The sequence below is a fragment of the Volvox carteri genome (genome assembly GCF_000143455.1).
Source record: "Volvox carteri f. nagariensis unplaced genomic scaffold VOLCAscaffold_11, whole genome shotgun sequence".
Classification (NCBI taxonomy): Eukaryota; Viridiplantae; Chlorophyta; class Chlorophyceae; order Chlamydomonadales; family Volvocaceae; genus Volvox; species Volvox carteri.
The window spans coordinates 351,098-364,743 of NW_003307554.1; the positions used below are offsets into that span (position 1 = coordinate 351,098).

Here is a 13,646-nt window from a genome sequence, read left to right on the forward strand (position 1 = left end):
GGCGCGGAGCGAGGGATTGGGGGAAGGGGATGCAAGTGGGGTGTAGTAGTTAGGGGGGTGGGGGGTGCAGAGTCCCGCAAGGACGAAAAACCCCGGAAGACGCACGAAAAAAGACGACATGATCATCAGCGTGATTATTTTTCATGATCATGATGATTATTTTCACCTTGTGTTTCCTTTCCTTTCTCTTCCTCGAGACAAACATACAAACACACTCTCTATACCAAACACTTGAGCTCCCACCTCACCAAACAAAATGCGGCTCACCTGGCGTACTCGTCCATCAAGGTTCCGTCATCCGTATCCAACAGTTCAAGGCGGCCACCACCACCCCCAGCGCCACCACCACCACCAGAGCCACCACCACCAGCAGCGCCATTGGCCACCCCAGGGCCGGACCCAGAGCGGCGCAGCTTGCCCAGTGGCTTGGCCCCTCCCTTCCGGGACGAGGTGAGACCCAGTCGCTTCTTGACATTAAGATGGGACTGCGGGATGAGGGGTTAAGGGGAGGAACGGCGATAAGCAGGTGGGTAGGAGGGTGCTCAAGAAACAAAGCCGTCGGATCGCCAGTAAGTAAATAGCGGTAGAACAGCAGCGTGAAGAGGAGATTGGCCAGCCCCCCTACTCCCCCACGGGCGTACAGACAGACAGACGCACACAGACAGGGCGATTGCTCGTGTGACGCTCTCCGTGGCACCTCTCCCCCCTCCCGGCTCGCCCGCTCCGTCCATTCAAACAGCAAGAGGGCCCGCACCCCCACCCGCTAACAGCCCCTTACCTCCAGAGCCCGTATTGCCAGCTCCGCGCAGTTGTTCATCAGCCGGCAATCCCCCACATCAAATCTGACGGCGGGAGGGAAGGAGAGGGAGCCATAACACATGAAAGCCGTAAAGGGTCAATAAGGGAGCGCTACCACTACCACTAGCACTACCCGGCGGGAGGGGTGGGGGGGAGGTGAATTAGGGAAGGAGGAGCAGGCACGGCGGGAAAAACCCAGGACACCCTGCACCCGACCCGACCCGACCCGACGCGACCCTGCACATCTCCTCCTCGCAATTAACGACATGGCGTGAAACGCAACGGAGTGCCGTTCATGCCGTTCATACACCCCCTCCCCCTATCCCAACAACGACCCACTACTCAGCCCATGCCACCACCCGCCCGCGCCGTACACACCGGCGGGGCTTCACATCAGTGAAGCAGATGGCCCCCAGTCTGTGGCCGTTGGACGCCACCAGCGGTGACGTCAAGTACGACCGAGTCCCCCCCGCCACATGCAGCGACTTGGAGAAGCGGGCATCGGCGGTTAGGTCGTTAACAGCCATGGCGGTGGGGTTGGGGCCGAGGAGCATCCACGGGCACATGGCGAGAGCCCAGGGGCGGTGCGCGGGGGACATGTTGCCTGCACACGGGACACAACGGAAAGATGTATGGGAATGATGTATTGATGATGATAATGATGATGCTAACGGTGATGGTAGTGATGGTGATGCAAGGTGCAAAGATTCAACTGCCGACACGCCCACACAGTACCTCCGAGCAATGGGCCGGAGGGAAATCATACGCCATTCCCGGACTTTCGCACGTAATATATTCCCTTTTCCCTTCCCCCTTTCCCCTTCCCCGCCTGTGCTTCGTCGTAGCCCCTTTTCCCCCCTCCCCCTCCCTCTCTTGGTCAGTCCTACTCTTGGTACACTCTTGCCCGGGCAGCAGCTTCACTCGTTCGTGGTTCGTCTTTCTCCCCCCTTTCCCCCCGGTTCCCCCGGTCCCACGCACCCTCCGCACTGCAGATAAACACGTGGTCGCTGTCCAGCAGTGTCACGCAGGCAGCGGGCGCCTGCCAAATACGGCAAATGACCTGCAAAAACACACAAACTGGACTCGGCTCAGATAAGCACCACGCAACACTCTGGAGATGGGAAAATGACAGCTGGGTTGGCGCGCTGGCTGCAAGGTACACTCCAAAAGCGCGGAGGCTGCTAGCCAACTGGGACAGCTTCCCTATGGATTGCTATGGCCCGAGGAAAACACTTGTCAACCGAAAGAAACCTGACGTGTGTAACAGTAGTGTTCCAATTCGTACGGATTCTCCTCGCGCCTCTTCCGCTCCTCCGACCCATAAAAACACTTTTTTATGACAGCAAAGGCGTCAACATCAAAAAAGGTGTGAAAGTCGATGCAACTCTTTAACATCATCCTGTGCACGCGATGTGGATCGTTGTTCGCATTGCTTTCCCGTCCCCCACCTCCCTTGGCAGCAGCTTCACTCGCTCGTGGTTCGTCTTTTCCCCCTCCTCACCCCCCGTGTCACCTGCTCGCTGCTGCAATTTCGGATGCTCAATGTCATTTTTTTGTTCACTGCTCATTTTGCTCACCTTGAGGATGAGGTCTAGTTCCGGACACTCCTGCATTCCCATGGTGCGTAAGGCCCGCACAGTGGCCATGCGAGCTTCCTCATTGGCTGGGCGGGGAGCGCCGTACCTTGGCAAAACATAATAAGGACAATACGTCAGGAAAAAACTAAATTTCCCCAAAAGCATGTACACGTTCAGAGACGGCCGGTGCGTGCTAGACCATCCGTTCGCTTCGCTGCCACGGCTCCCCCATTTTGAGGGAAAAGTGTGCTGGGATATGCATGATGGCTCAAGTTATTGAGCGCTGATAGGGGAAAACGCTCCGGGACCAAAACTGCTCCGAAAGGATGCGCCTCCGCACCTAAATACATCGTGTGGAAGGCCCGCCAGTCCCTTCTTAAACGCTTCCTTTGTGGCCTCGCTAAATTCGACGTCCTTTGCGGCCAACTCCTTGCGACCAACGGGGCCACAGCAGCCGCCTTGCTCGATGACAATTTCGTCGCCATCTAACTCGGCGCCTTCCTTCGGCGGATCCTTAGTTGGTGCACATCCCTCGTGTTCAGGCTCTACCCGCCGACCGCCTTGAGGCGATGGCGCTGTGCCTGAAGCGCGACAAGTCGACAAGACAGCCAACGACATGCCCTGCTGTTCCTGCTGCTGTGCTGACGACCCTGCGCCAGGCCGCTTGTTATCCAGGTTCTGTTGTGAACGCTGATGGAGTTGTCGGGCGTCCACTTGGCAGGCCCTGGCAGCTTGCGAGGGCGTATCTCTCGCCACGGAATTTTCGCTCGTGTCGTGCGCAGCGCTTTGCGGTGTAGGAACACCATCTGATGCACTGCTGGGTAAGGGGGAAAGGTCGGCACATTTGTCCTCTGGCTTGAGCGCTTGAGCAATTCGCTGCGAGGACTGGCCATCAGCAGGCTGTGGTATCGTCGTCAATTTATAGGTCTCGTTATTATTGACCTGTTACACCCAAGGGAGTGACACATTAAAAAACAAAGCATCCAGTCGTCTCCTTGCGCTTTTGTGTCCATGACCTTCACCTTTTGGCAAGCTCTACCTCCCTCTCCCGATGTCCGTGGAGCATCAGCTGACTGGCTTAAGCATTGACCCATTGCCACCCAAGTTCTGGGCCAGCCCTGAGGAACCGCTGGCCCAAATGAAATTATTTATTGTCAGCAGACTCCGCTGGAACCTATGATAAGCTTGTATTTAAAGTAGGGACTGATCATGTAAGGGATGTTCCATGGTTGGTACGTAGATATTTAACGCCAGGAAAACTTTATCTGACTGTGATAATAACTAGTACCGTACGTGTGGTTGCGGCGGTCCGCCGGTCCCAGATGCAGATGCAACAATGCGTTTGTGACTTCGATCAGTTGTTGAACAGCCGATTACCAATAGCATTTTTTCGGCCGTTTGTTTGGGTTGAAATGCTCCGCCCTTACCATCGGAGTACGGAGTCATTACGATGACATCCTTTGCAAACACGGAACAGCATGAAGGGGATGCATAGTCATGCAATGTGTTGGCATCATACTGACTCACGGTGCAATATATTCTCTACCTAAGGGAACAACATGTCCTTTGACCTCCTTGAACAGTCACGGATCGCCTTAGGGGTGCTTACCTCCTGCAGAGCAACGTAATGGCTTCTTGAACGGTAGCCTGAGATGTCCGGGGCAACATGCTCTGTGCATAGTTAACCAGACGGTTTCGAGTTAACCTGGAATTCGCGCGTTCGGAAGGCACAGTTGGGTTCCTTTGCTGCAAAAGTTGCGAAACAGTTTGTGGATGAGCCGCGGAATAGACTTTTTTATTGCATGATACACATGTAGCTTCCGCTGTACCCCTGCATGAGCAGATTTTCGCCAGGTACAGGATCAGGCTGTACGCGGGATGCCGCCTTCGCCATTCCGTGCGAAACCTTGTTAGAAGTTAATTAGTTCCGAACCGCGTACAGGACTACATTCGTCGGAAATTCTGAAGAAAAAAACTCAACCAAGGCGTGGCCTCCCATATGTCCGATGCCCGTGACTGCCGCATGTCATGTTGCTTCCTTCGATGGCAGGGATCCGTCCCGGGGCCCAAACTGGCATCCATCGCGACCTGCACGCTGCCTAGCTGGCTCCCCTCCATGTCGCTAGGGCACGCTGTTTCACTCATTCCGAGTCCACATAGTGGCCAAGCTTTGAAGCGATGCGAAACCCTGTATCGAGAGGACAATTGCGAGGAAAATTGTAATGAGACAGCTCCTGGAAAGCTTACTGCTGTTTGGTATTGGTCGTAAGTCTTTCGTACTGTTCCAACGAATCTAGACCGCAGCTTGTATCTAAGAGCCAAATGGGGGTCTTACTGCAGGGCCCATTTCCCGTCTGTACGCGCTTGCCAGGTAGCGTGGCCACGGACGGCCACGTGGAAGGCGCGCGAATGGATTCCCTACGCCGCTTGCAGCATGCGCACAGGACTGAGCGACACAGTTAGGCATCAGGAGGCTATATTACAAAAGGGGGACCAACAGCCGGGTCGGTCAATAGCCGTACAGGCATAGCGGACTGTTTATCGCTCCTACCCGAGGCACACAACAAAGTGCGTTACGTCCCAAACCGGGAGATCAATAGCACCAACCCAAGATACCGCCAATAAAGATTTTTTCCTTTGAGCATTAGGCATTACAGGTTGTATTGACCGTACCGGCCAGTAACATGTGTCCCCTCCGCAACGGACATCCGTCAAGGGGCGCGCTGTCCACGTGAGCGACAAAGTTGTCGCTCATTGCCGTACGAGGAACCCTGAGACGACACCAATGATTGGATTGTGACATGGATGCACAAGACCACGTTGCACCAATGGAGTGGAAAAGAGGATGTCCTTGTGGTGGACCAGTAGTGTTGAGATGGAACCAGATGCTTAATGGCTGTTATCGTACAATTTAAATCCATGCAAGGGCATGTCAGATTTTCGCTAAACATGCGTTACGTCTGAAAGTGCCACTTCTGCAGCATTAAGCTATCTTTGAAATTATATATTGTTGCAGCGTTCTTCTTGAAATCCGCTCGCCGCGTTGACCTCGCGCGGCTTGGCACGCCAGCATGGCCGCTATGGCCCGGGATCGTGGTGGGCAGAAAGTGGATGCTTTGTATGGATTAATGCAGTCGTATGAAGTAAGCAGCAGCTTTGCGTCCCATGCTTATCAAATGCTTGACGAAGTGATGCTTGTCCCGTCTATTCAGAACAAGCTTGGTGGCGGAGAGGGAATTGAAGGCCTCTATGGCAGTCTCACTCAAGCTAGCATGCAAAAAGTCTTGGACTGCCTTAAGCACAACTCTGGGCTGGACAGTCGCAGTGTGTTCATCGACATTGGCGCTGGGCTTGGCAGGTATTGTGCAAACTTCTGGCGCTGCTTAACCCCTACGATAACCATTCGTTGTTACCTGCACAGGCCGTTGCTGCATGCCATGGTCTCTGTCGGTGTCAGCTCAGCATGGGGTGTTGAACTTGACCGAATAAAATGCGACAAAGCGGCAGCTTTCTGTGAAAACGTTACCCAGCACCTCATCACACAAGGTCAGGCACCTTGGGAAAGGCACCCGCGCTTAGTGAATCGTGGCTGTCATACTAAGCTGTGCGGTTGTGCTCGCGGCCGCAACAGGGGTGCTGGCGTCGTCGGTCGTGGTGCCTGCGGTGATATGCTCTTCCATTGAAACGGTGAGATGAATCTCACTCGACTACCAGCAGCATATCAGGCTTCATGCGGCCCAACCAGCCTTGCCACCCACTTCTCTCGCACAATCCAATGGGTCAGTAGGGGGTGGTATCACAGGTTCACCGTTCGAGTCGCACCCTCCCCCTCTCCCCCTCATAACAAGCGCGCAACTGACCATCATCATTCCACATATCCTGCGGCTGGTGTCTTAGAAACATCCAACCAGCACCCATCAGCTTGTGCGACCTGCACCCCCAGCATTCCCATCATGACTCCACGCCACCATCATTACTGTCTCCTTGCGTGCACCCTGCGGCCTCCACCTACCAGGTCACCTCGCTCGACCCAGCAACACACGCATACTCGTTCTGGGAGGGTGTGCCTCCCTCCGGCAAGGAGGCTTTTGGGGAGCTGTTCGCGTCGTCTAGGACGCTAAGGGTAAGCGTAGTCTGGCCCTGGAGCTGGGAGGTAACAATTACTACGAAAGTGGTGTTGGTTCTGCTGGCTGCCGAGGGGAGGGAGGGGAAGGTGTGAAACACATTTTCCAAAAGAGGAGTCGGGATAGTTTACGGCATCTACCCAGAGCCACCTCAGGAATCCACGGCAACTTTGTGTAAGAACGAGTATACCCAGATTAAAACTACTGTTTTGTGCTGTGTGTTGCCCACGGCAGGGCGTGCGCACTCTTGCGGCTTGAGGATGGCCTCCTTGGAGGCATCCTGGAGTTGGGGTTTTAGCCTTAGTGCTTGAGGGGGTTGGGGGTAGCATCATGGCAGGATGGATGTACAGCGCCTGTGCAGGTTTTTAGTAATGGATTGATCCGCTGCCTGTCGGATCTTCCCAGCCCCTCCCCACACGCCGGAGCCCACTCACTCACCCGCTTGCTGCGGAGCAAAAAGGCGTCATAACATGCAGCCCTTCAGGTCCGCAGCCAGCGCCGCAGCGTGGCAGCGGGCGACCGCGTGTGTGCTAATGGAAGCAAGAAATAACAGTAGCGCCTCTCATGCAGAAACGCTTGACAAGTAAAATACAAATGGATAGACCATGTACCGGTGACCATTAGTAGTTACCGTAGTCGCCTTGGGCTTGCGTGGACGAACCTTCTGTTCTGGTTTGCGTTTTTGCCTCTCTCCCCCTCCCCCTCTCGGTCCCTCGGTGCCGCCACCCTGGATCTTCCTCAGGCCGTAGCAGTGGTGCAGCGTGCGATCCGAGGTGAAGAGCCAGCCGCGTTGATGCGGGACTATGGCTTCGGGCCGGTGCTTCTCATCGCCAGCTTCCCCGTGAAAATGTCGGGTGCGTGTCGGGTGTCTGCGGCAGAGTCTGAGATGCTATAGGACCGGGGCCTCATATGTCTGCATCTCTAGACAGCGCTGTCGAAACGTCAGTTCGTCACGGTGCATGTGGGGTTCGGGGTGGGGCGGGGTCTTGCAGGGCTGCAGCGCTTCCCAGCTCAGAGGTCTTCAAGCTCGGTTTCTTAGCGCGTGCTACAGAAGGCAAGAAGGCTAGAGAATTCATGAAATGGCGTAAGGAGATTGAGGAAAGTTAATTTATTAATAATCAATTAACAGGGGGATGAGGGGGTGCTACTGGCAGACAGCGTTAGGTAGCGTTTGCCATGGGCGAGAGTGCGTTTAACCCCCGTATGCACCTCCTTTTAGTCCACTTGCCGCCGTTCGTTTTTCCACTCTGCACTGGACAGCCACATGTGCCATATTGCTATTGCCCGGGAGTTGTCTTTGTGGTCAATATTTGTTGTTGTCGTCGTCGTCGTCCCGTTCTACAGGCAGCGGGCGATCCTTCACTGCGTACGTGTTTACCAAGATTGCCCCTGCGGCGGCCAACTTTCTTGCCAATGCGGCAGCGGGTGCAGCGACGCCGCCGCCAGCGTTGGCACGGGGCAGTGGGGCCGTGCTGGAATCTGCAAAGCACCAGGGCCATCAGGGATGCAAGACGCCGCAGCTGCCGCCACCTGCACAGCAGCGGGATCAGACGCTTCGGCGGGGAGCTGCTGCCCGCGCGGCCGGCTCGAGTGATGTGGTCCGGAACGTAGGGGTAAGTTGTGTCCGTGTTCGGACGTGTTCGGACGCGCACGCGGTCCAGGTGACTCCGGATGAAAACTGTTCAATAGGCCGTGTGGCGAAGATTGTTCGAATGGAGCTCATCCTCACAACAGGATGATCGATCCTCGTACTCGCGATGCAGAAGGATACACATTCTTGGTGTCGAGTCGGCACACACACCTCCCCTGGTCGCTTGCCTTGCGTCGGGTTTGAGGAGCAAGACTTGAACTTCTAAAATACTTCCTATAGGCACACGCAGCTATTCTTGCCGATTCTACTCAACCTTGCTGTCGGCTGTGTGTATGTCTGTGCCCTTCCCTGTCTGTCTGTCTGCACACTCATTGTCCTAAAATCTGAAGCGGAGCAAGGAACTGATACTCGGCTTCTTTTCCTCTTTCCTGCTTCCTTGCCTCACCAACCTAACCACCAACTTGGGCTTCTCAATCGGAAAGGTCAAACCACACAAGGAGCCTCAGTCGCCATCGAAGGCTCGCAAACCAGGTGGGATGCGTGTGGTCCAGGAGGAGTCTGGGCCGGCAGTGAGGTGCGCTGAATGGGGCAGGCCTGCTGCCTTTACAAGCCGCGGCGGGCTGTTTGCTCTGTATCCGTCAACTACTGCCCTGGTAGGGCCTAGGGGCTAGGAAACCAAAGTCGTCCGCGGACAAGTACCTATCAGCACCAACGTCGATAATGGTGCCGTGTGCCTCCTTTGTCCTCCTGGATTCTGGATCTCTGGATCCTAATCTGTCGGCTTAACACCTCTTACCGGCCTGGCTAGCTTGCCAACCGTTGTCCTTTTGTTTTAATTCCTTACTGCAGAGGGCGAGGCGGGCCCTGCCTCCCCTGCCAAGAAGGCGTGTGCCGGTAATGCTGCAGTGGCCGAGGGTGGCGAACGAGTGGCCGAGCAGCCTCGGTCGTCCGCTGCTGCCGGGCGAGCCAAGGCGGTGCAGCAAGTGTTGCTGACCAGTTTACCCGAGTACAGCAGGCGTACGAAACAGGTTGGAGCGGGGAATCGGCTCTTGGGTTCTTGGCCGGCCCTAATCCTCCTCACATTTTGGGGGTGTTTGCTAACGGACGGGTGCTATATTATCCGTCGACATTTGGAAATCTGACCTTTCGTTGTGCAAATCTGCTTGGTATCGCGCGTTCCTCACGGCTCCTCTTGGGAACTTGAAAGCAGCCGACGTGCCGGGATGTACTGCGCTGCAGGCTGCAGGGGGCTCAAACAAGCCGGCTGGCGGCAAGAGCGGAGCGAACAAGGCAGCAGCAGCAGCAGCAACAACAGCAGGCCAAACCTCCGGAAAGGACAGCGGTCCGTTACGTGGCTCTGACAAGGCTCCACCGGCTATGCCGACTCGCTCGAGTCGCCGGCTTGCAGCCATGGCAGCCGCAGGGAAAGCTGCTGCTGCGGCGGCGGCGGCGGCGGCGGCGGCGGTTCCAGATGTCGCGGTTGAGGGGTGTTGAACACGAACCCCTGGGGGTTGAGCGTGGAGTTGATCTCCTGAACCCCCCAACACCTGCCGTCCCCAGACTGACTACCTTCATGAAGCCCAAGGACTTCATGACTGCCACTGACATGCTCTGCTGTTGTGCGGAAATATCCCACCCCACGTATCAGCCTTCGCACGCGCATGTGTTGGGTTATCGTTACCTTTGTAGATGCAAGCGCAGGAGAAGCAGATTAGACATGTGACCAGGCCGAAGACGTTATTGGTGTGTGTACCACCTTGTACCACCTTGCGACTGACTGCTATAAAATCTTTTCGAGGTGCTACGTCCAACTGACAGAGTTTGCCTCGGATTTTGGCACGTTTGATGCTCCCTGGTAAAAACCTGTGTACGTGTATATGTGATGTATGTACTGTGTGTATGTGGGGGAAATAGCTGGTGGACTCCACAGCCATCAAGACGAAGGAAGCTTTGACTATGTACATTGCTTGGACAAGAGCGACTGCATTCTTATTTTTCGCGTGCAATGGCGGTTTTCTGCTTATGCTTGTACGACTGCGAAGACCTGTGAAGCGAGGGGTGACGCGAGAAAGCGTCCGACTGGTAAGCGAAGTGCCAGGCGAGGGAGGAGGGGTTTCTTTCGGTGGGCTTTCATAGTAGGCGATATTGCAAGGGCGCCAACAGCTGAGTCGGTTACAGGCGCAGCGGCCTTGTTAGGCGAAGGACGGACTGACTGGCTTGTCGGTCGGAATCGTTGCGGTGGGTGGATTGGTATCCATTTAGCACAGCCAATCGTGTTCGGGCACTTGTGTCTCCAGTTGGTATATGTGCGCGCCGTCCTTGAAACATGGGGGCGCTGTGGTAGCATTGTTGGGTTTGCTTCATATCGTTGTTGTTGAGCCAGCTGCTCGGTCACTTTTCGAAGACTAAGAGGAGGAGGAACTCCCAGACGTTGCCAGCATCCGATGCAACCTTGGTATAAAATACGCGCCGTGTGGACTTCATCCTTCCCCCAGCTCGGTTATGTGTCGCTCAGTTCTTGGCTGTCAGGAGGTTGTCGCAAGGCTTCCAAATCTGTGTTGTTCCCCACTTTCCCCAATATTGGCCGCATTAGTGGGCCCAACGAGATGGTGGAAGCCCCGCCTTGAAGATCTTGAAGATAAGCCTGATGTATTAACTTGGCGGCGACCAGGCGAACGGAAACTAGGGCCACAGGGAAAAACACCAGCTACAAGTGTGGAGGAGAAGGTACCCTTGCTGCACAAAAGTACGCAACCCCCTCTGCATGCGAGCCTGAATGAGGCCTTGCATCACAGCTAATGCCACTGCCACACACACACACACCTGTATCATACCGCCATAAGGTGGCAGGGGAGTTAGCAGCTGCCTTTGACTGCACACCCGACTCGGCCGCAGCCATTATCCTATTTTAGACACCGTACCGCACCTTGACGCCACGCACCAATAACCCCTGCTGCTGCCAAGGGCTGCAGGGCACATATAAACAGTCTTACATCTGTACATACATACATCAGCCGCACGGACAGCGACAGGGCGAGGAATGTAAAGTCAGCCGCGGACGCGAGAGAGCCGCGGACACTTGCACGTGTATGTGTATGGCTGTGTATGCCGCGTGGTGTCACCCGGCCATAATTTCCAGCAAAGTATTCTTCGCCCGAGGAATATCGCCTCTGGGGGAGGGAGGCAAGCGAGGGGGGTCCACTGATCGATCACCGAGCTGGGTAGCCGTTACGTCGCCGGGGTGCTCCCCTTCCCTCACGCAGGCCGCCGCAGTCCCGCACATCTAGCCGAGCGAAAACTAGACCCAAAGAACGGATAATCGAGTCTCAGACAGGTCTCAGACAAAGTCCAGGTCTTGTACCCGAATGCCGTTCCCCCTCCCTCCTCCCCCTAAGGAGCGTCTCATGCACTCCGCTCCCATGCAAATCACGCGCGACTTGGCACCAGCTCCTCCCGCCGCTGCTGCTTCTGCCGCCTCGCGCCCCCTGGCTCTGGCAGCTGCAGCGGCGACGCGGCGGCCGCCAGATCACTGCAGCACCGCAAGAGGTGCGCATTTGTGTGCGCGTGCGCGTAAGACATAAATGGGTGTTGACAGCGGTAACAACAGGAGTACTACGTGCCTGATTCCATCCTACCAATGACCCCCCTAGGGGAGACAAGACCTCAACTACAAAACCCTATAACCTCACCTAAGACTCCATCCCTAACTTCACCCTGCAAGAGACACACTGCGCTGCACACCATTACCTTAGTGCAGGGCCACTGCACAGCAATATCATCACATGACGTGACATTACCACTACGCAGCATCACAAGCACAGGACGTCCAGAAGCTACAGATCAAACAGCTCCCCCAGACACACCCATCCATCGGACTCCCCTCCCGGGCCCCCCCCCCCACACACACCTGCTACCCCCCGTTTCCTGTCCGTTGGTTTGCAGGTACAACCCCAGAGTGTTGAGACCCGCGGGCACCCGGAGTCGGGCGTCTCGGAGCTCCGGAGCCGCCACCAGCAAGTCCAGGTCGCGTCGGTATCGAGCGGTGCTGTGGGACAGCGGCGCGCACGAAAGGGGTTTTGTTACCGCCGGGGGGGTTACACGTGGTGAGTGTCTTGATGCGTGTGTGTGTATGAGAGAGGGAGGGGATAGGGTCGGGGGGTACCGGTGTCAAGGAACGGGGGTGTTGTAACGCGTGCCGGGGTGAAGCGGTGAAGCAGAGGGGGCACTGGGGACGTGGACAAAACCCAGCCGGGTATGCGACCTCCCGCGGGGTCGGGATGGATTTAGGATTTCGGCGGCAAGGGCGATGGGGGCCCAAGGGCGAAACACGCATGACAAGCAAGGAGGAAGAAAGACGTACGCAACACGGGAATTGCAGGAGATTTCCAGTGTTGCCATTTTGTCATGTGGTGACATGGCGTGCGAGGAAGATAATCTTTCTCGCATCGCAGGATTTGTAGCGATGCGATGCCCTAGGAAAGCGAAAAATCGGAGCAAACGGAGCTGAAACCCTGAATTCCCAGACTTTGCCCCCGGGGCCCCTCTCCCGCCCAAGTTGGTACTTTGGGATGACGTCATAGCAGCAACCGCAGCAGCTGGTGTTCAGCACATGACAGATTATTTACCCCCCCCTCTTCCCACCCTCCCCACTCGCACCTTTCAGGCGCGCGGCCCACTACCGCATCCACGAGGTCGCCCTCTTCGCCGCCCTGCGCCGCAGCCAACAAGCTGCGCAGTCCGTGCTCGCCGTATGGCAGCACCTGACCTGTACGGCTTGGGTCGGCGAGGGTCTTGGGCGTCCTGTACGACGCAAGTATACCAATCCAACCACACAATGAAGGGGACCCCCCCGGTCACGCACCCTCCACAAGTGAGCAAGAAGGGCGCTGACCCGGAGAGGGGGGGGCCGCTGGGCAGGCGCACGCCGCAGCACCAATGGACAAACAACTAGTCAGAAGATGAGCAGAGCAGAAGCCCTCCAACGCCTTCGCGCAGCATCCCCCCAAACCACGGCTAGTGTACTCAATCCAGTGTCCTTTACGGCAACCCCGGCCCCCTTCCCTTTCTTCTGTGTTTTTTAGCCCCGAAAAACAACTTGAGTCAACTGTTAAGATGGTAACCTGTGCAGCGCACCAGTATCTTTCCAGCCGGGCCAGGCGGTCCGCCCAGGTCGGCCGTTCGACCCCGAACAGGCGCTCTGTGTTGGGCATTACGGAGTACTGCCAGGCCAGGCCGCTACACTCGGTACAGGGAATGGTGCCTGAGGACACAGTACGACAAGAGACAAGACGGCCCGTGTGACCCAGAAGAACAACGCGGCATGTGTTTTACACACGGCACGACACGGCACGGGGCAGCAGCACAGCGGCCGGGGAGTGGAGGGGGTGAAGGAAGGAGGCGAGGTGGGGGAGGGTGCGCAGTGTAATCCACCCAGCTACCGCAGGTAACCCCCATCACCAGGAAGTTCCCAACCACCACTTTCCTTGCGAAGAGACCTCTGAGCCGAGTACCTTGATCCCTGACCCTTCCCACCAAAAACGACCTTCCTCAGCACCC

The 13,646-nt window shown here is 56.3% G+C and overlaps 2 protein-coding genes across 2 annotated transcripts in view; one reads left to right on the forward strand and one right to left on the reverse strand.

Moving 5' to 3' along the window:
- Positions 1-5,059: 5,059 nt before the first annotated feature.
- Positions 5,060-9,584, forward strand: VOLCADRAFT_89028 (uncharacterized protein; the record flags this gene model as incomplete). Its single annotated transcript, XM_002948630.1, has 11 exons — positions 5,060-5,106; positions 5,446-5,518; positions 5,588-5,733; positions 5,797-5,921; positions 6,007-6,062; positions 6,391-6,498; positions 7,242-7,353; positions 7,844-8,112; positions 8,480-8,621; positions 8,940-9,118; positions 9,330-9,584. 11 exons carry the CDS (start codon positions 5,060-5,062, stop codon positions 9,582-9,584), a joined length of 1,512 nt encoding a protein of 503 aa, XP_002948676.1.
- Positions 9,585-10,079: 495 nt separating this feature from the next.
- The window catches only part of VOLCADRAFT_89029 (uncharacterized protein), a gene marked incomplete at both ends in the record, with an annotated part of 8,565 nt that continues 4,998 nt past the window's right edge, over positions 10,080-13,646 (reverse strand). Inside the window, 5 exons of the mRNA XM_002948747.1 lie at positions 10,080-10,134; positions 11,017-11,085; positions 11,998-12,135; positions 12,747-12,890; positions 13,224-13,350. Of these exons, the coding sequence (XP_002948793.1) occupies positions 10,080-10,134; positions 11,017-11,085; positions 11,998-12,135; positions 12,747-12,890; positions 13,224-13,350 (533 nt within the window). The remainder of the gene's footprint in view (positions 10,135-11,016; positions 11,086-11,997; positions 12,136-12,746; positions 12,891-13,223; positions 13,351-13,646) is intronic.